The sequence below is a fragment of the Euprymna scolopes genome, chromosome 36 (assembly GCF_053919585.1).
Source record: "Euprymna scolopes isolate OS-2025 chromosome 36, ASM5391958v1, whole genome shotgun sequence".
NCBI classification, from domain to species: Eukaryota; Metazoa; Mollusca; class Cephalopoda; order Sepiida; family Sepiolidae; genus Euprymna; species Euprymna scolopes.
The window spans coordinates 37047268-37067749 of NC_136517.1; the positions used below are offsets into that span (position 1 = coordinate 37047268).

The window sequence follows — 20482 nt, forward strand, 5'->3', positions numbered from 1 at the left end:
TTACATTTTAATTTTGTTTAACATTTTAATTTTAAAAACATTTTCATTTTAACATTTTAAGTTTTTTAAAAACATTTTTATTTTTTTTAAATATTTTAATTTTTTTGTTTATCGTCTTTATTTTATTTTAACATCTTTATTTTTGACATTTTAATTTTTTTTACAGTTTAATTTATCTTTACATTTTATTTATTTTTTAGATTATTTTTTTATGTATTTATTTTTACATTATTATTTAAAATTTTATTTACATTTTTATTTATATATTTTCATGTTCTTTGTACATTTTGATTCTTTTTTATATATTTTTTTGCATTTTATTCCTTTAATTTTTTATATTTGATTTGAAATTTAACCATTTCACATCACAAAATTTAAATTACTAAATTATGATTATATATATTATATATATAATCATAATTTTGTAATTTAAATTTTGTGATGTGAAATGGTTAAATTTCAAATCTAGAATTTTTATTATATGCAAGACGAAGAGTACATTTCAATAAGTATGTCTCCTTAACCTATAGGTTTTCGATGTCTACCCATCTTGGAGGGAAAAATAGTAGCAAATATAAATATAATGGCTTATACCTAATTTGCTAAATACAGTAAATATAGAAAATCATAATTAAAAGTTTTTAAATCATAGAGTAAGGGAAATTATGTATTGGTTTAAAATGAAAAGGATATTGAATTGCATATATATATATATATATATATGAGAGAGAGAAATCTAATGCAGGATAGTTTTCTATGTATCTTATATGTAAATGTTTGAGTGTTTTAGGTTTTGTCTTGTTTATCAGTTCTGAATTGCCAGCTGGAAGTGCTACAAAAATTTGCATAGAGAGAGAGAAAGAGAGACCACCCTTCCACCATCCCCCAGTAAAGTGAAATAGTTAATTTTTTTATTTTTGAAATTGTGACAGTTTAAAACATTTGAAACATTACTTTTTGTAAACAATAAAAGTTATTTCGATTCGGATAGTTTCTCTTTTCAAGTTCGGACATGTGCTAACACAGTTGCAACTTGTTTTCATTGTCATTAATTGTGATCGAAAGGTGCGAGTCTGTTATGTTCCTGTTCTCTTTTTAGTATTGATTTTAAAACCTGTTCAGGAACCCGTGGGAATATGGGTCATCGCATCCGTAACATCTCCTGTGTCTGAATATAAATACAAGTCACGATTATTTCCCTCCTCCTCTGCTGCCGCTGCTGCCATTGCTTGTAAAACTACAATTTCAGGGTTAAATTTAGAAGTGATCCCAGATTAGTACTACTTTGTAAAAGTCTCGGAAAAATTTTGCAAGTTGAGTCCCATGTCATGATTAGATTTCTTTTAAAAACTGTATGGTTAATTTATATATATATATATATATATATGTGTGTGTGTGTGTGTGCGCATGCATGTATGTGTATATGTATGCATGACTTGAAAAAAAAAATTCTCTCCTCTTTGTCTTTTATTCTTTTGTTTTTCTTTTCTCTCTTTTTCTCTCCTCTCACTTTCCTTTTATTCAACTCCTTTCTTCCCACTCTCTTATCTTCCCCTTGCATTTCCTGTATCCTCGATCTCTCTGTCCATTTTCTTGTTTTCGTTCTTTTTTCCTTTTTTTTCTCCATCTCTCTTCACTTGCTTCCTATTTCCCCTTCCCATTTTCTTTTCTCGTCTATTTTACTTCTCTCACCTTCTACCCCCTACCTCTTTTCCATTCCACTTTTATTCCTCCCCTTTCCCATTCTCTCTTTTTTCTTTCTTTTGCTTTATTCTCTTTTATTCTCTCATTTTCTTTTTTGTTTTATTTTACTACTATTTACCTCCTTTCCCTTTCATTATTTCACATTTTCATTATTTTTATAATATTTTAAGGGAAATATATATATATATATATATATATATATATATATATATATATATATATATATATATACTGCTGTTAAGATTATACATAACAAAATCAAACAAAGAAAGGGATGATGAATTACAGGTCAAATGAACCTCTTTCTGATAAATACACACCCATTGGTTGCAATAAATGGGTGTGTGAATAACAAAGAATCTGATTAAATAACTAGCAAGCTCAGTGCCACAAGAATATTTATATATAAACACATGGTAACATAAGTTCCATGCTATAGCCTGACAAATCCTCACAACAATGAAATGCAGAAAATTCTGTGTTGCTTAATTGTCATATATTTTCAAATCTTACTATATATATATATATATATATTTTAAAAATATCTTAGCTGTACATGATTGATTTAATTGAATTGTCTATTCTAAGTTTGAATACGATCAGATCTATTCTGATCATTTATGCACAAATAGTTTTGAAGGAATGGTATGAATGCACAATTTACCCTCAGTTATTGATAAAATAACAATTTGTATCGAATTGAAAACCTACATCATGTGAACGATATTTGTTCGCAATTTTCGGCTGCTAATTTTATGCATTTTTCTTTTCTGTTTTTTTTTTTTTTTTTTTTTTTTACTGTCATCTATATATTAATCTGATAGCGTGTGTTTTATTTTCTGTCATGCTTACATCTGGGTCGTTTGTTATGTACTTCCATTTCTTGTCATAAATAATTTTACCAAGAATTCTAGTTTCGGCTTCAGCTAATGGAACTTAAGTCATCTATTTTTTTTAATAAATAATTTGATCAAGAATTCTTGATAAGTTTTGGTTTCGATTAGGGCTGAAGAAACTCAAGTTATGAAAAAAATATGTATATTGTGATACATTTATGAAAATGTATAATAAATTATTTTATTGATTTTTAGCCGAGAGGAGATATAGTTTCACTATATTTTTATTGTGTATTCTTTGCGCCAAAAGATGCATTCTCGTCTGCTCATTCACATTTTGTAAACAAAACTGAAAAAAGGGGAGGAGGAGGAGGCCTGCAAGTGGGAGGAGAAGGGAGAGACAAAGATACTGTGAACGAAGGGTGGAAGAGGAAAGAGAAAAGAAAGCTCATCGATGAGAAAGAGAGGAGAGAGAAAAGATAAAGAGAACTAAACCGTTCAGAGAGAGAGATAGACCGTATATAGAGAGAGGGGACAAAAGTTGTCAACAGTCAGTGGAGCTTCGTGCTTCAAAGCGACAAGACGTAAGTCAGCGAAGGTCGGGGTGGCGAAGCCGGCGGCAGCGTAGTAGCAGCATCGTGGAGGTAAATATCAACGACACAAGCCGATATTGGCGGCGACAGTAAAAATCTGTTTTGATCAGCGGTCAAAGTTAGAATATTGACTGAAGAAAAGAATGAACCCAGCGAAGGAAGGATCCAAGGAGCAGCGAAATATTTACTATAAATCAAGGGCTTTGATGAGCTTCAGAAACAAATACTTGGAGGAATTAACACACATGCGTGTAATGAAACGTAAACAATCCGAAGGGCAGAAATATGAAAACTAACCTGCGCGCGCGTAATCAAATGTAAACAATTTACAGGAAAGAAATATATATAAAAAAAGAGACGAAAGAAAGGACACATTTCAAAGGACTTTCAGTGAGTTTTTCAACCAAAACGTTAATCTCTCTTATGTCTGTCTTACCCTAGAACCTGTATCTAATTGAGCAGACGATTTCTTACTTTTGTGAACATTGACTGTTGATATATTTTTCTCTCGGTAGAATTTGAATCATTAAATCATTTCATTTAGTTAGGCATATTTAATTTGCTTTTCTTTTCTTGAATTTTATTTTATTTTTATATAAATAAAAGTTTGTTAATGTTAATTTTCCACGATACTTGTCCTCGTTATTTCTTATGTGATTTCGTTGTCCAGTACATTTCATTTTATTGTTGTCTTCGAGACGGTTGTCCCATTCCCATAACAACGCATTATCAAGGAACTTGGGAAACTTTATTTTTTTTACATATTTCGTTACGTCACCCATCTCTACCATCCCCAGTAGGACTGGGATACGTCGTAACAATATATATATATATATATATATGTTTTTATTTCGGTTTTGACTCAAGCTAATGTACCCAAGTCATATGGATATACTTTTTATATTTTTGAAACCGTAACTTAATAATATATAAAAATCGATAGAACATTAACTCTATAATATATACAAAATTTGCAAGAATTAAAATATCATATTTAAGCGTACTTTACGACCGGGCTTTGCCGGGCGTTCATGCTGGCTTAGATAAATACTTTTGCAGTTTTAACAAAAACGTTTCAATGATATCAGAGCATCTCCATTTACACTGAACATCTACAGAATGCCAACATCAATATATTACATAGTCCTCTGTGGAATTTCCACAGATCCCGCTAGTTATCAATTCATGAAATAAAACAATCTATTTTTTTTACAGAATAATTGATTATGAACAATAGTTAAACCTCCATATTTGTGGAAAAGACAGTTTTCCTTGGTATCTGCATTGGAAGGACTGTGATACTATTGCCCCATCCCTCCACCCCACCCAGGAAGTGTTAGGAAAGAAAAATAAAAAGCAATATAACAAAAAAAAAATAAAATAAAAAAAGGAGGAAATATATATTTTCAGCAAAAGAATGGAGAGAAAGTTATTCACCAAGATACACAAAAGAAAGTTAAACTGGGGTTGTTGGTCTAGGTGTAGCAGGGGTTGACACAAAGGACTGAACAAGGAATTGACCAATATATTTTAGATATGGTGGTGGGTTTTTACGATGGTTGGGGACAGTTTGCCTTGTGTTCGCGATGGTTGACAACAGTTAGAGTTGGATATATTTGCAGCTTGGACAAGATCAGAAAAGCTTTAGGAGAAGATTAATTGATCAACTGACTAACAAAACATGGCTTCGACAGAAAATCTTAGATATGAGCATTAACATGTAGAGCGTTGATGGTCTCATACATACACACACACACACACACACTTAGAGTGCAACTGATGTTGCAGAATCTGTTGAAATTTGTGTTATATTTGAATTTTATACTTGTGAACCCATATGCATCCCTTTAACAGCCGTCAATGTGAAAAATATATATAAGATTTCAGACTTTGTCAGCCTCGGCAGAGTGATGGTACAAAATGTTGGATAGGAATTGAAAGATTCCGGATTCAACTATGAAGCGACATCAAAAAGAAAAACGCATGATCGATAATCTGACATGATCAGAATGCCAGAATTTGTTGCTGAATGTGATGTCATTCCACCCCAGTGAACACTAATGATTAGACTCGGGTTATGAAACTCTGAATCGACCAGGTCGCTACAGGTAGCCCATATATGTGGCAGCAATAATTAGCATTTTACCATACCTGCTGGAAAACTCGGCGCTGTCAAAATTTCCTCAACCACATATCTGGTATTTGGCCTCTCAAAAGTGAAAGTAAATTTTTGTCAGAACTGATTTTCCAGGATAACTCTGGTTGCTCTGTTAGATGGCATTATAGAGGTAAAATTGCCTCCAAATCGTTCATCCGTTTACACTTTTCTCAATAATCATATATTGGATTTTTTGAAATTTTGCGCAAACATTAAATTTCATAAACCACATATCTGGTATTTGGTCAACTCATTTGACTGCAATGTCCTCAAGTTCTTCATGGGAGGAGAGGGGAACACAATGGAACAAGCCGCTAACAGATCCCTTTGCAACAAGATCCTTTTTTTTTTTTTTGGAGACTAAGTTGGGGGACAGTAACTATGGTTTGTGGCTGAATCTTCCTCAACAATGAGGAAGGTAGAGCGAAGATTCTCCATTATGAAAACCAAAGTGCTCTGCTAAATATCTGCAATTACAGTTTGATCACATTTGCAATGAGGACACCTGAAGATGCTATAGTATTGCATGGATTGAGGGCAAAATGAAGGAATGGTAGCTCAGATGGTTTGGACATGTGCCGATATCGCAGTGAAACCTTCGCATTGGAAATCATAGGGAACTGAATGAGAGGAAGGCTGTTGATGTAATGGGCAGACACCCAGTACAAAGATCTCTGTAAAATAAGTCTTCACTCAAACGAAAACTGTGAACTTACCAAGTGGAGATAAAAAAAACTCATTCTTGTGAATTGTAGCTCAGTAATAACACTAAAGAAAACGATCAAAATACCCGTAAAACAAACAAATAATCTTGTGTAACTTTATTTAATGATAATTTTTCATTTGTTTCAGGTTGTTGAGGATGGATACGAATTTTTTGCCAAGCGACAACTAGTCACTCTATTTTCAGCGCCAAATTATTGTGGGGAATTTGACAATGCTGGAGGGATGATGTCCGTAGATGAATTTCTTCTTTGTTCCTTTCAGGTGAGGCCAGACGTATACATTCATGTCATTTTTGTTATATTTATTTATATTTATATTTTACATTGTTAATATTTTCATATTTTGTTATTTTTTATTTTATTTTATTTTATTTTTTTTACATAGACATCACCACTCATCAAGGCCAAGAGGCCACTCGAGGATAAGGGTTAAAGAGTGTACAGTAGAAATTGGACAATATAGTAATCGTTAGTAATGGAAATTCAGTAAATTTGTTAACTTATATGGAACGGCTCATCAAGAACTTGTTTTCGTTAGACTTGAAGACAACCATATTGTAGTCAGCTGGAAAGCAGGAAAACGGAAGACAATTCCACAGGCGTGCAGTTCTAAGAAAGAAGCTTTGTTCATGGAATCTACGTTTAGGTTTAGGCATAGATAACGAGTGGGGGAATTATTGATAGTGTTTTCAGCTAGACGAGTGTTTCTTGTGAAAGTTTGACAAGGGGGACCATAGACTGAAGCTCAGTCAAACACTTTCCATGAAAATAACGGTACATCAGAGACAAACTCGCAACATCTCTTCTGTGAGATAGAGGTTGCAGGGAAGAGAAAAGGATATCTCCTATGAGGCTACAAAGTCTATTTTGAACTCTATCAAAGCAGGACAAGTCCTTTCTAGCAGCTCCTGCCCATATGTGGCAACAGTATTCTATCCTTGGACGTACCTGGCTCTTATATAGATAAAGAATTGCATCAGCAGTGAGATATCTACTGGATCGATAGAAAGATCCCACCATTTTTCCAGCGGCCTTGGCAACAGATTTGATGTACGTGTTCCATTTAAGATCAGGAGTAAAGGTCAAGCCCAGAAACTTGTCAAAACTTGAGGTCTCAAGACGAGAGCCATTCATTTCAACTGATGCCAGATGGGGATCAGAACGTTGATGATGTAAAGAGTTTGTATGGTTGCAAGAGAGTGACAAATGACAGAAAAGGACACAATTTTGGTTGAAAAAGGACTGAATCGTGCCCATTCTTATAAAAGTTTGAGAGATTTAACATTTGTAGTCTTTGACTGGCAGCATGATTTGCAGTTAGCAGAGGTCTTTTTAACTGCGAACACTTCACTATCATTGCTCCAATAAGATAATATAAAAAGCATCAAACTAGTTTCACAGAGCCTTTTCGGTTGAGCATCTGAATACACTGGCTGCCTTCCTACAAAGGATAAAAGTCCCTCAATGGGTCTGATTCTACTAGAGTAGATAATACTGGCTTTCTGACCAAAAATGCACCAAACATTAATGCTGTTGTTTTTTTTTTCTTCCCCTGTGCAAAACTCAATCATGTTTTGCAAAGTCAAAAACAACAATTTTTTTATGCATTCATTTAAAAAAAATTTTTTTTTTTTCGGACAGTTATCCTCATCTTCATAAGTTGTTGTTTCACCATATTTCGGCCAACTCAGATGATTAACCACGATGGATAGGCATATGTAACAAGATTGGATAGAGGCATTGAGTCTCTAAGGTTCGAGGTGAGCATTGTCTGAAGATAGTTTCAATCCTATCCAAACAGGCCAATAGATTAGTTGATCACAACGTGGTGAAACTACTATGGCAGGCAGTAATTTCTGAGGACACAGTTACAAGACTCGGCATTCCTATCCCATTGCAGTTAATTGTCTAAAGAAGGCCAGAGGATGAGTTGGCTGAAATGAAACCTCATCTCATAAGATATATTATGATATGCCCCTGGCGAGAGCTTCCAAATTGGAATTATTCCTGATTACATATCGTGTTAAGAAAAAAATGTAATATGCTGATTGCGGAATGTTATGACCCAAATGGCAAGGTAATCCAAAGTTCTTTGATCAATACTGTCGTGAAATAACCCAGAGCACAATTTGACAAGACAAGAAGAAATGACAGGATATAACAACAAGATTATATATATATATATATATATATATATATATATATATATGGTTAGGGACCTTGACTGTCGTACAGGCGGTCGGGTTTCAATCCTGGCTTGAGGTAGTTGCCTGTCTAGCCGCACTGATGAGCTGTGAAACAGCGAAACAGTACTGTAAGTGGATGACTATAATGCTCCTCATCTTGAGTTGAGCATATTGAGAAGTGATACACTAGCAGTATCAGAATTTTTGTAGGAATTTTTGACACCCCTAACACGAAACTGCGAATACAATATAAAAATCTCGTAATTTCTCTGTTAAAAGTGGGTTATTTATTTTCTTTATGGATTATACTTCCAAAATAAACTATTACAGTTGTTTTAAAAGTAATAGAAATATTTTTTTTTTTTTTTTAAAACAGTAATGAATTTTCCGAACTCAATATTTTTCAATTTTTAAACTTTAAAAATCTATCAAAATTTTTCTATTGATTCTATTTTTACGATATTTTCAGGGTCAATGTGAAATTTTATGTTCTTTCCAATAAATCGAATATAATATTTTAGACAAACGTTTTTTTTTTAAATTCACGCCCCCCCCCCCCCATTTTTAAGTGTCTATTAAAAAGTAAATAATTAATTTAGTCACCGAAAAGTAAATAATTATTTACTCACAAATTGAAGAGAAAAGGTCAATAAATAATATATTCAAATTTAAAAAAAAAAAAAACAGTGTTCTTTTAGAATTTTACCTGTAAAGTTTGAAGTTTAAAACCTTTTTTTTAAACCACGTTATTTGTTTTTTCTTTTTTTTTTTTTTTAATGGAACCTTGGTCCTTGCTCCTTTAATTGAAAAATAAAATTAGGGCTTGAATTACATTTTTCGAGGAGTTATAAGCTTGGAAAGACAGGGGGTCGAATAATTCACGCCTCCCATTTTGAAATGTCTAATAATAATTAATTTAGACACCCAAAAATAAATAATTATTTACTCACAAATTGAAGAGAAAAGGTCAATACATAATATATTCAAATTTAAAACAAAAAAAAAATATACTGTTTTTTAGAAATTTACCTGTAAAGTCCGAAGTTTAAAACCTTTTAAAAAAAAAAAACACTTTTTTTTTTTTTTTTTTTTCAATGAAACCTTGGTCCTTGCTCCTTTAATTGAAAAAAAAAAATTAGGGCTTGAATTGCATTTTTCGAGGAGTTATAAGCTTGGAAAGATGGGGTGGAATTATTCACTATTTTCACGAAATTTCTGACACACCTAGTGATACACGAATTACCATTAGTGTATAAAGCGATGTTCTTTGTGTGAACAAATCGAGCTTAGGTAGTTCTGGCGATGTCAAAATATCGTTAATTCACGACTCGCACATAACACCCCACTCGATAAATCCTGGACCTAACTAATAAAGTCACAACAATTTTTAAACAAAATTCTACTTCATTCATCAACATAGTCGATGCAAGGATTCCTACGCTTCTCTAACACGTCAATGCTTTTTTTTGTAAAACAATTTGTCTTTAGCCTGAAAAAGCTTCACTAAAGCTGAATCTCTTTACCTGGAGAATTCTTTTGATGTCGGCAAATGACCAGTAGTCAGTGAGGGCCAGATCTGGAGAATAGGGTTGATACGAAAGCAATTTAAAATGTAATTCATGTAGTTTGGCCATCATTGCAAGTAACTTGTCATGATGCATTGTCTGGGTGTTATAGGAGAAGCTGATACATTTATTTGTGAACTAAAGACTATAAATATAATTATATCTAACATGTTATTGCATAGCAGTTCATGGAATCTTTTTCCTGACATTTGTATAATTTCAATTATAATAACTCTACATATGTATTGAGCATTTTTGAAAAAAAAATATTGGTTAGCAGTGTCATTTGGTGCTGCCTGAGAGCATTGATAACAAAAAAGAATAATAAAAATGTGTGCAATATCTTTTTTTTAAGCTCTTTATTTCTTCAGCTACCTCTCTCTCTCTCTCTCTTTTATCTGTTTCTGTGACAACTGATTCAATAGAATGAAGAAAAAAGATAACTGACCAGTTGATCTAGTTTCAGTGTTTCTAAAAGGACTACTGATTTAAAAATAAAAAATAGAAGGTATTTATTTTTTGGTCTCCCGACAAGGGAGGGATTGGACATAGGAATTCACTTATGTTCGTCCGCACTTTTCATGATAACCACGCCTTGTATTTTTTTTTTTTTTTTTTTAAATTTTGCACAAACATTAGTCATGGAAAAAGTCAATTTTTGCCAGGACGGATTTTCCAGGATAACTCTAGTTGCCCCATATTCTCCCGTCCCCCAGGAGGAGGGGGCATCATTGAGATAAAATTGCCCTCAAATTGTTCAGCTGTTTTCACTTTTCTCAATAATCACACCTTGGATTTTTTAAAAAATTTTGCACTAACATTAATCATGATGAAAGTAAATTTTGGCCAGAACAGATTGTCTGGGATAACTCTGTGCTCCCCCCCCCCTTTTTTACCCCATTCTCTAGGGGGCATTTTATAGGTAAAATTGCCTCCAAAATCGTTTATGCATTCATTTGTTCACACTTTTCTCAATAACCACGCCTTGGATTTTTTTTTAAGATTTTGCACAAACATTAGTCACAGTGAAAGTAAATTTTTGCCAGAACTGATTTTCCAGGATAACTCTGGTTGCTCTGTTAAATGGCATTATAGGGGTAAAATTGCCTCCAAATCGTTCATCCGTTTACACTTTTCTCAATAATCATATATTGGATTTTTTGAAATTTTGCGCAAACATTAATTATGGTAAAAGTAAATTTTTGCCAGAACTGATTTTCCAGGATAACTCTGGTTGCCCTGCTATGGGGCATTATAGAGGTAAAATTGCCTCCAAATCATTCATCCGTTCATTTGTTTACACTTTTCTCAATAATCATGTCTAGGATATTTTGAAATTTTGCTCGAATATTAGTCATGGTGAAAGTTAATTTTTTTTATAATATGTGTGTGTATATATATCTTTTCAGATTCTAAAGCCATCGGAAAAGAAAGCCAAGTACCAATATGGTGGTCTGAACTCTGGTCGTCCGAATACTCCAACAAGGACTCTGCAGCAAAAGAAGAAAGGACAGATTTGATGCGTATATATATATATATATATATATATATATATATGTGTGTGTGTATATGCCTTATGGGTGTCAACATATAGAAGCCTCATCTACCTGTTGGCACCAGGTGTGTGTGGGGGGATCTCAGCTGGATGGATGGGGGTTCTCAGATGTACAGAGGGTCATTAACAAAATCTTTTTTTTTTTTTTTTTTTTTTTAAATCTTTAAAATCTCTCTCTCTCTTTCCCTCATAAGGTCCACAAGTGTATGCTCAGTTAAAATGAGCTAAAATTGTGTTAATTTTTGTCCAGGATGTGGGTGGGTGGAATAATTTGAAATTATAAGAAAATATACATGATACTCGATACTCCATAAACCAAACAGTGTGTGTTTTTATATATATATATATATATATATATATATATATATATATATTGTTTATTTGATAATCATAAAGCTTTGAACAATTAGATGTTCATATCCAGGGTTTCCTAGATAAAAACAAATAACAGGTGTGAAGCCTACTTTAAAATGTGCACATGTTAGACTTCACACTATCATAATTATCAAATAAACAAATGTTATATGTTCTTATTTCCTTAATTGAACACTGTTTTAATTCCTACACACACACATACATATTTTTTGTATAAATTTACATTTACTTGTATATATATTTATCAATAATGAATAATATGCGATATGCCAGACGTTAATGATCGGTTGGCATGCTTCTGAAGATTAGTAATGCAGTGAAACTGCAGTAAAGTGTTAGGCTAAGTACAATTTTTATTCAGTGTATATATATATATATATATATATATATATATATATATATATATATGTAGCTTGATTCAAAATTATATTAAGACTGTTGTCCCAGGTTTGCCATCTTAATTAAGGTTCATTTCAATTTTTTAAGATCGGATTTTATATATATATATATATATATATATATATAGTCTAAAGAAGCTTTGAGTAAAAAAAAATGTAAAAATAAAAATGAAGTATGCAGTATAAATTCCCGTAGAAAAAAAAAACAAACTACATTTAACCTATCGCAGACTTAGCACTAGCAGAAACCAACTTCTAAAAAAAAGTCTACAATTACAAAATAGAATTCAACTATATAAGAATGAAAAAAAGAGAAAAAACCAAAAAAAAAACCCAAAAAACAAACTTCACTACAATTGTTAAATATAAAACAGCGATCATCAGCTGCTTACCATGTAACTGTTTCAGAGATTTAAAAGCAGGACCACTATAAAATATGTGGCTCTCCAGTGGAAAATACCACTTCCCCAATAACAAAATGTAGATACGATACACTTACTACTTATACTAATATATATATTTAAAAAAATGAAATATTAATAACATATATAAGTAAATTTAATAATATTAATAAGATTATAAGATCTATTCTGCAATATGTTAATTAGGATGTAGATTTTATGAGAATAAAAATGTATAAACTAAAATTCACTTGGAAAATGTATACCAAAATAAATGTAGTTTTCAACTTGCAAAGAAAATAGGAGCACAATATTCCTCCTTACAATAAAAAAGCTTATATATAAAGAGTTTACAGCAAATCAGTTTACAATCAATTTGAAATTAATTTAATTCAAACCCAGAGTTTAATAATACAAGATATTGTTTTTTTTTTTTTTCTCATTTTCTTATAATAATAACAATCAATAGAAAAACTCTCTTCAGAAATCGTTCAATAACATGCACCTGACCTGTAAAATGAATGGATTTTTACATAATAGTTCCAAAGAAAGTATTTTCAAAATCTATTTATCTTCTAAAGATTTAAGAAACATTCTTGACTAAAAAAAAAAAAAAAAAAAAAAAAAAATGGTGTTTTGACGACAACAAACACAAAATATTAGCCAAGGGAGATCATTTTTTTATGAAAACTTACTCGGGCTCTTTCTTCGGTATTGTAGCAAAATTTGAAAATTGAAATATTGAATTTTAAGTGAAGCCAACTGTATTTTACTAAATTTTCATGTCACAGTAATAACCACGATAAGGTAGAAAATTACTTATTAATGGGAATAATTTTTGCAGGCAATCAGCAAAAATTGAGTTCTGCAAACAAAGAAACCAGAAAGTTCTTTTTGTAACAAAAGGCGGCAGGGGTGGGGTAGGGGGGGGGGGGACTCTTTTCTGAGACCTGAAAATCTTTGGCCAGTTTAACAGGACTTTATTTTCGCTAATTGTCTTCAAAAACTGTTTTCATTAATAATTAATTTTCTACCTTATCGTTTTTCATAATTTTTGGATATTTTCATTACAGCCACATAACAATTGAGTAGATACCATTGGTTTCACTTGAAATTCAATATTTCAATTTTTCGAATTTCACTACAACAATAAAGAACTCTTACTCGATCTAAAAAAAAGTGATCTATCAAGCAAAGGGACATAACCATGAATTTATCAGTTTCTGAATGAAATGTCTGGTCTAAGAACAACACGATTCTTTAGACAGTATAAGTTGTTTACATGGTTATTAATTTAAGAGATTTTCTTTAGTCTTAATTGCTTGAAATACTAAAATAAAAATAAAAAATATTCTAGTCGTAATTATTTTTTAATATTCCGAACAGTTTAAAGATTTTGGTGCTTGTTAAACTATAGTCGACAAATTGATTTTTTAAATATATAGTTCTGAGCAAAAATATTATTTACTTAATTGTCATGTCGAAAATAGTAATATATCCAAATATTACGAAAATTTACCCAGTAGAACAACGGCTATTGTGTTTTCGGTAAAATAAAAACAAAACAAGAAAACTGTCCCTTACTTATGGACAACAAATATTGCAGCCATGAAGAACTAATCTAAAATATTTATTTCGGAGTTAATTCCCCTGCATGTAGACTCCTACTTTCTACTTTTTAATGCCTAAGAAAGATGCAATTTTACTCGATTTTCCGTAAGAATTTCTTTTGACTATTAACTACTTGATTTTTCATAATTTTTGGATATATTACTATTTTCAGTATGCCAATTGCTTAAAATGACATCTTCAAAAAAGAAAAAAAGTCATCTGTTGTCTGTATCTTAACAAGCAACTAATAATTTAATAAATCAATTTAGCATTCAAAGCATGAAAAGGTCAACCATATTTGAAAAAAAAATTTTTTTTTATATATTAGTGTATAAACTAGTTTGAATTAAAATTAGTTTGAAACAATTGCAACTGATTTGCTGTTAGCCATTTCTTCTAGAATTAGCTTCAGAGCTATTTTAATGTATATGTATGTGTGTGTATATGTAAATATGTGTGGTGAAGAGAGAACAGTTAATAAAACAATACAGATAAATATAAGTTTCTGTTTCTGTATATTTTGAACCCAAGTCAAAACTTTAAAATAAATTAATGCATGTTTTTATATTATAACAACAAAAAATATTGAATTTCAAGTAAAAACAAATGGTGCCTATGTAATTTTCGGGTCTCAAATAGTAACGTATCCAAAAATTACGAAAAACGATAAAATAGAAAATAAATTATTCATGAAAAAAGACATTTGCAAAATCTAGCGATTTGGTTTCAAATCTATTTATTTGAATTTGAGAGTTAACAGGGGAGGTAATTAAATTTTCAATTTCTCGGAAATCTTATGCCAGTTTCGGAAAAGTAATTTTAAAAAGTTTTGAAAACCGTAAAAAGAAAGTTATTTTTAAATTATGTACATATGTTTATTTTTGTTTTCTGAATAAATTCTGTCTTTTACAAATCGTTTTAACTGAATTACTTCCCCTTTTACTTGCGTCACATAATCCAATATATCCGACCTAGCATGTAACTTTATCAAACTATTTTTAACCTTATAGAAACTGTTTTTCATGAATAATTAATTTTCTACCTTATCGTTTTTTATAATTTTTAGCTATGTTACCACTTGACACTTGGCAATTAAGTAGATACCATTTGTTTTACTTGAAATTCCACATTTTTTCCTTATTATAATATAAAAGTATCAATTAATGAATACAGGATTGACCAATAAATATCTGAACCAAATAAACTGTATGAAAGCTGTGTTTATATGTCTTGTCTGTCTTTGACCTTGATGGAAGGTCCTGATGAAGAGACAAATTGGAATGCGCATATACATATACAGAAAATAAGAAAACGACAATGTTTCCAAGTAGTCACTGAAACGGTCAGTGCCAGATCACTGTTGACTAGAATTCTAAGAACACTACCAATGTGTGTGCTTGTTGTTCATCCGTTGGAATAACAAGGACCATCTGATCATCCTGTAGGGTGGTGTGGGGGGAGTCATCATCGGTGAGTGCGAATATGGCTGATAAGCTCAATCTTTGCTTGAAAAGTTCTACTGCAGTGAGAATATAGAATTGGAGCAGATGTCAAGGGCTTCAAAACATTGTCCTTTCTGTCTTTTCTGCGCTTCTTTGCAGCAACTTTTTGGCTGCTTTCATATTTGCAGGCATCGTCATGAACAGCGACCTGCCACTTGGCTCTATCTAAAACTATCTGCTTCCATGATGATGGGCCAACATTGAAGACCTTCAGTGATGCCTTCAGAGTATCTTTACATCGTTTTCTCTAGCCGTCATGGGAGCACTTGCCATGTTGGAGCTCAGCAACCAGAAGCTTCTTGGGCAGTCTGTCGTTTGGCATGCGGGCTACATGACCAACCCAGTGGAGCTGAACCTTCATCAGGATAGTAGGGATGCTTGGGAGTCCAGCATGAGTGAGGACTTCTGTGTCTGTTATCCTTTCCTGCCAGCCTATGTCAAGCAGTTTCCACAGCCTGGTGGTGCGGAAGTGATTTAAATTTCTAGCGTGCCATTGGTAGACAGTCCACAACTCGCATCCATAGAGTAAGGTGGTGAGTATGACAGCTTTATAGACTTTGATCTTTGTCATTGAGCTGATACCTCTTCTGTCCCATACATTCTTGTAGAGTCTGCTTCTGTCCCATACATTCTTGTAGAGTCTGCTTGTTTTAGCGAGTCTGGTGTTGATTTCATCGTCAATGACTACATTGCAGGATGATAATAAATAACATTGTAAAACAATTTATTTGTGCTCTTCTGTTCATTAAGAGCTGAATATACCCTAAAATAGAGTTCTGTTACCACATCTGTCGAGGAGCCACCGCTCAGAGAACCATCCTGCCTTGACAGAGTTTAAAACTAGCTTTGAAACCTAGTGGGTGTTACCCTTTTTCTCCTTGCAACCTCTTTTCCACACTCGTCTAGCTACAACCAATATAAACAATTTTCTCCACTCCCTATCTGTGCCTAAATCTAAATGCAAATTTCATGAACAAAGCTTCTTTCCTAGAACTGCCTACCTGTAGAACTCTGTTCTATTGGCCTACTTTCCATTTGAATACAACATGGTCGTCTTCAAGTCAGATGTAAACAAGTTCTTGTTGAGCCGTCCCCTTGAATAGTCAAATTCTACCCGATTTCCAACATTAACGATCACTACGCTGTTGTCTGTGACCACTGTACACTCATTAACCCTTATACTGGCATGGCCTTCAGGCCTTGATAATTGGTGACTCCCTTGTAAAAAATATATATATATATATATATATATATATATATATATATATATATATATATATTGATAGGTACACAGTTTTGAAACATTTAAGGGAAGTAAATTCTGTAAATTGTCTTTTCAGATCTTCTTTTAATTACCAAGCATCAGACGAATATGGTTCAAAGTAAATCTCCCCCAAAACTTTTCAATGGAAAAGTTGATTGAGCATAACTCAAGATTTTTAAGCAATCATTTTGTGTAGCGACTTTTGAGCCGATGTCAAGCAACTTTTGAATTCAAAATATTCTGCTGGAAATTAAAATGACTGTGTCTACATATAAAAAAGTGAAGTTTGATCATTTCCCCACCTATCTCTCTCTCTCTCTGGCAATTGTTTCAATACGATCGACAAAAGTGAAAACAAAAGTTATCAACTGCTGACTGACCTAGTTTCAGTTTTATTTTTTTAAGAACTATTAGTATGAATGAAAGAAAGTAACCTTTTTCTAACCCCTACTCCCATGCACTAATTATTGTCCCTGATAATCCAAAGAAAATGAATAGTTCAGTATCTTTAACATAACCTGGTCAGGGGAATTTTGAGCCTTATAATGAGAACTTTTAAAAAGAGAAAAGAAAAACAAAACTTTTTGATGCCATTGACTTCCTTTGGCACAGTCTTACACTTCTATTGCTGTGAAGTAACTTTCTGGGGTTCAACTGCTTCCAGTTATTAAAGAGCCGACGGATCCCTCCATGTTTGTTATAAACCCGTCCCGAGATGTGTATGACAACCAATATCAATATAATGATAAAACTCTCTAATCGTAAAATTACATTTTGATAAATTAAAAAAAATTAAAATAAAATTATTGAATTAAAAAAAAAAAAAAAATTATTTATGAATATATAAATTATAATTCGAATGAATATACAAAAATAAAAATTATATTTCACTAGCAGATATATCCTATCTCTTCCTCTCTCTCTCTCTCTCTCTCTCTCTCTCTATATATATATATATATATATATATATATATATATATATAAAATGTTTGTGTGTGTGTGTATGTATATATATATATATATATATACACACACACACATTATATATATATATATATGTGTCTTTATCTTTCTCTCTATCCTTTTTCCTCTATAAAAACTGGTTCAGTATAATTAAATGAAAACAAAAGTCATCACCTCCTGACTGTCCTGACTAGTTTCATTGTGTTTTTTGGATCCACTATCAGTAACTGGAAACAATATTTTTGCTCCACCTGCTAATGTCTCTACTCAAGCAACTCTAAATACAACCAGTTTAATGTAACGGCAAACAATATATTTGATAATGTCTTTACAATGCTGATAAGATTCAGAGAATAAACAAATTCCTTTTGTTTGAACGACAACATTCATGGGCAGCCAATGTTTCTGTCCTTATTCCTGCACCATGGAACCGAATGCCAGAGGAAGTTGTAATGATAACTATATCCATGTTTAAAGTGACCTTGGACAAACATTCAGACTATAGACGGCTGTAAATATCTTCTACCTGTCCCTTTCTGTGACTGATATTTTTTGTCAAATAAATTTGAATTTAAATTTAAGCTTAACAAGCCAATCAAAATTATCTTTGAAAATTAAGTGCAAGAGACCAATGGAAATGATATTTCGCACATAACATTCGATTGAGATGGCGATCGGAGCCAGACAGGTTCTCTACCTGATCTGGAGATCTATTCTCAATCTAATAGCAGACACTTTCCGTCCTCTATACATAATTTTAATATGGCTTGTTCTTGAGTATGCCAATTTTGCATTTAAAAGTTTTGGGGGTGATTTCCATGAATATGGGAAACCTTCATATACACAAATCTCTTATGAAGTTATCCAGTATGGATGTGTGATTCATTTTTTACAGACATTCAACCAAAATATTACAGATCCTGTGCATGAATCCTGATGACAAAATGAAAAAAAAAAAAAAAAAAAAAAAAAATCTAAGAAAAAACCCCATTGTTCTTTGCCTTCAGTGGAGCATTATCTAGATGGAAGCTTGCTGACAAAATGTATACAATAGATGATTTATATATGCATATTAAAATTATATATTTTTTGTGTATGTGTATATCAATATAAATTATATATTTCTTTTGTATATATACATATAAATAAATTATATATTTTTGTGCATATATATGTAAGCATATATAAAAATCTGTTACATATGTGTGTTTGTATAAATACAAATTAAAAGTATGTGTGCATATATATGCATGCATATGAAAAATATATATTTGTATCTGTATGTGTGTGTGTATATATATATATATATATATATATATATATATATATATATACACACACACACAGTCTATTTTGTGTGAATGTATATGTGTGTGTTATCAAAATTGCACAAGTTTATAAAAGAACATTCTTTCATTATTCTTTTGTTTATTCATCGAATATATTCTCCCTCTTCTGCATAGCTTCTCCAAAATTCACACACACACACACACACACACTGATATTATTTCTGACAAAACTAAGAATTTCATATTAAGCAATTTCATCATCGTCAATGCACAATCAAATAAAAAATTTTTTTACAAAGTTTGTATTTTATAGACATGATGAATCTTCAGAACTGCAGAAAAAAAATAAACAACTCTAATTATATATTAGTTTGAATGCATAACACACACATCACATAACAGTATGTATTGTAAAAAGTACATTTAGAGGAGGATAGAGCACAGAATATATAGATGACAGATTGCAATAAAATGCATTAATAAGGCTATTTATTAACAGAAACTTTGGCAAAATGAAAAGAGATAATATTTTGAACACATTTTTTTTTAAAGTTAATAAATTGATATATGTGTAATATTACAGAAGTTCAGATGAAAAAAATGCTGGATTTTCTTGAGTCTTAATTATAAATTACTCTCACGCTTTCGTCAACCATCTTTTGATTGCTTATAAAAGAAGTCAATCATTCAAGATAATGAATTATATAAAATCATGGTAAAATTCGCATTAGAAAATTTCATTTGGAACTCTCTAAACGAATTATGTCCCTTTCTTTTTCTGATGAGAGGGAACTTTTCTGTATCATTTCGACAGCATTTTAAGACTTCTCATTGTTTTTTCCATGCTTTCGGACAAGCCATTTAATAAAGGTTTTTCTTGAAATGCACGTAAAAATCATGTTTGTTGGAACTTTCTACTTTCAAAACCTGATTTTAATTGCTGTGTTGAACCTTTGAAAAGATAAAAAAGGAAAAAAGCAATTAAGATTTCACTTTTTCTGAAGATGTTTGTTGATTCAAACAAAACCGATCAATCTCGTTTGATATTTTTTTTTTCTTCCTGTGTTTAATTGATTTTTTTCATTTTGTTTTTCTTCTGTCTTCACAGCATTTTATTTTATGTGTTTTTATCTTGTGTGTGTGTGTGTGTGTGTGTGTGTGCGCGCGCGCGCGTGTATGAAATAAATAACAAAACAAAAAACAAACAACTTAATTGCAGATTACTGTAACTCATTGTTTTGTTTATTAAATCCACTAGTTTTGATTTTTTTTTTTTTTTAGAAGCATTGTTAATATTTTGTTAAATAATATATACTTTTTCATTAAAATATATGTCTATTAACTATGCTTCAAATAA

The 20482-nt window shown here is 31.6% G+C and overlaps 1 protein-coding gene across 1 annotated transcript in view; it reads left to right on the forward strand.

Annotated features, from left to right (window-relative positions):
- LOC145260422 (serine/threonine-protein phosphatase PP1-beta catalytic subunit) overlaps positions 1 to 11492 on the forward strand; it is a 174076-nt gene extending 162584 nt beyond the window's left edge. Inside the window, exons 7-8 of the mRNA XM_080118407.1 lie at positions 6144 to 6278; positions 11177 to 11492. Coding sequence (XP_079974533.1) covers positions 6144 to 6278; positions 11177 to 11287 — 246 coding nt within the window. The 3' untranslated portion in view covers positions 11288 to 11492. The remainder of the gene's footprint in view (positions 1 to 6143; positions 6279 to 11176) is intronic.
- Positions 11493 to 20482: the final 8990 nt, after the last annotated feature.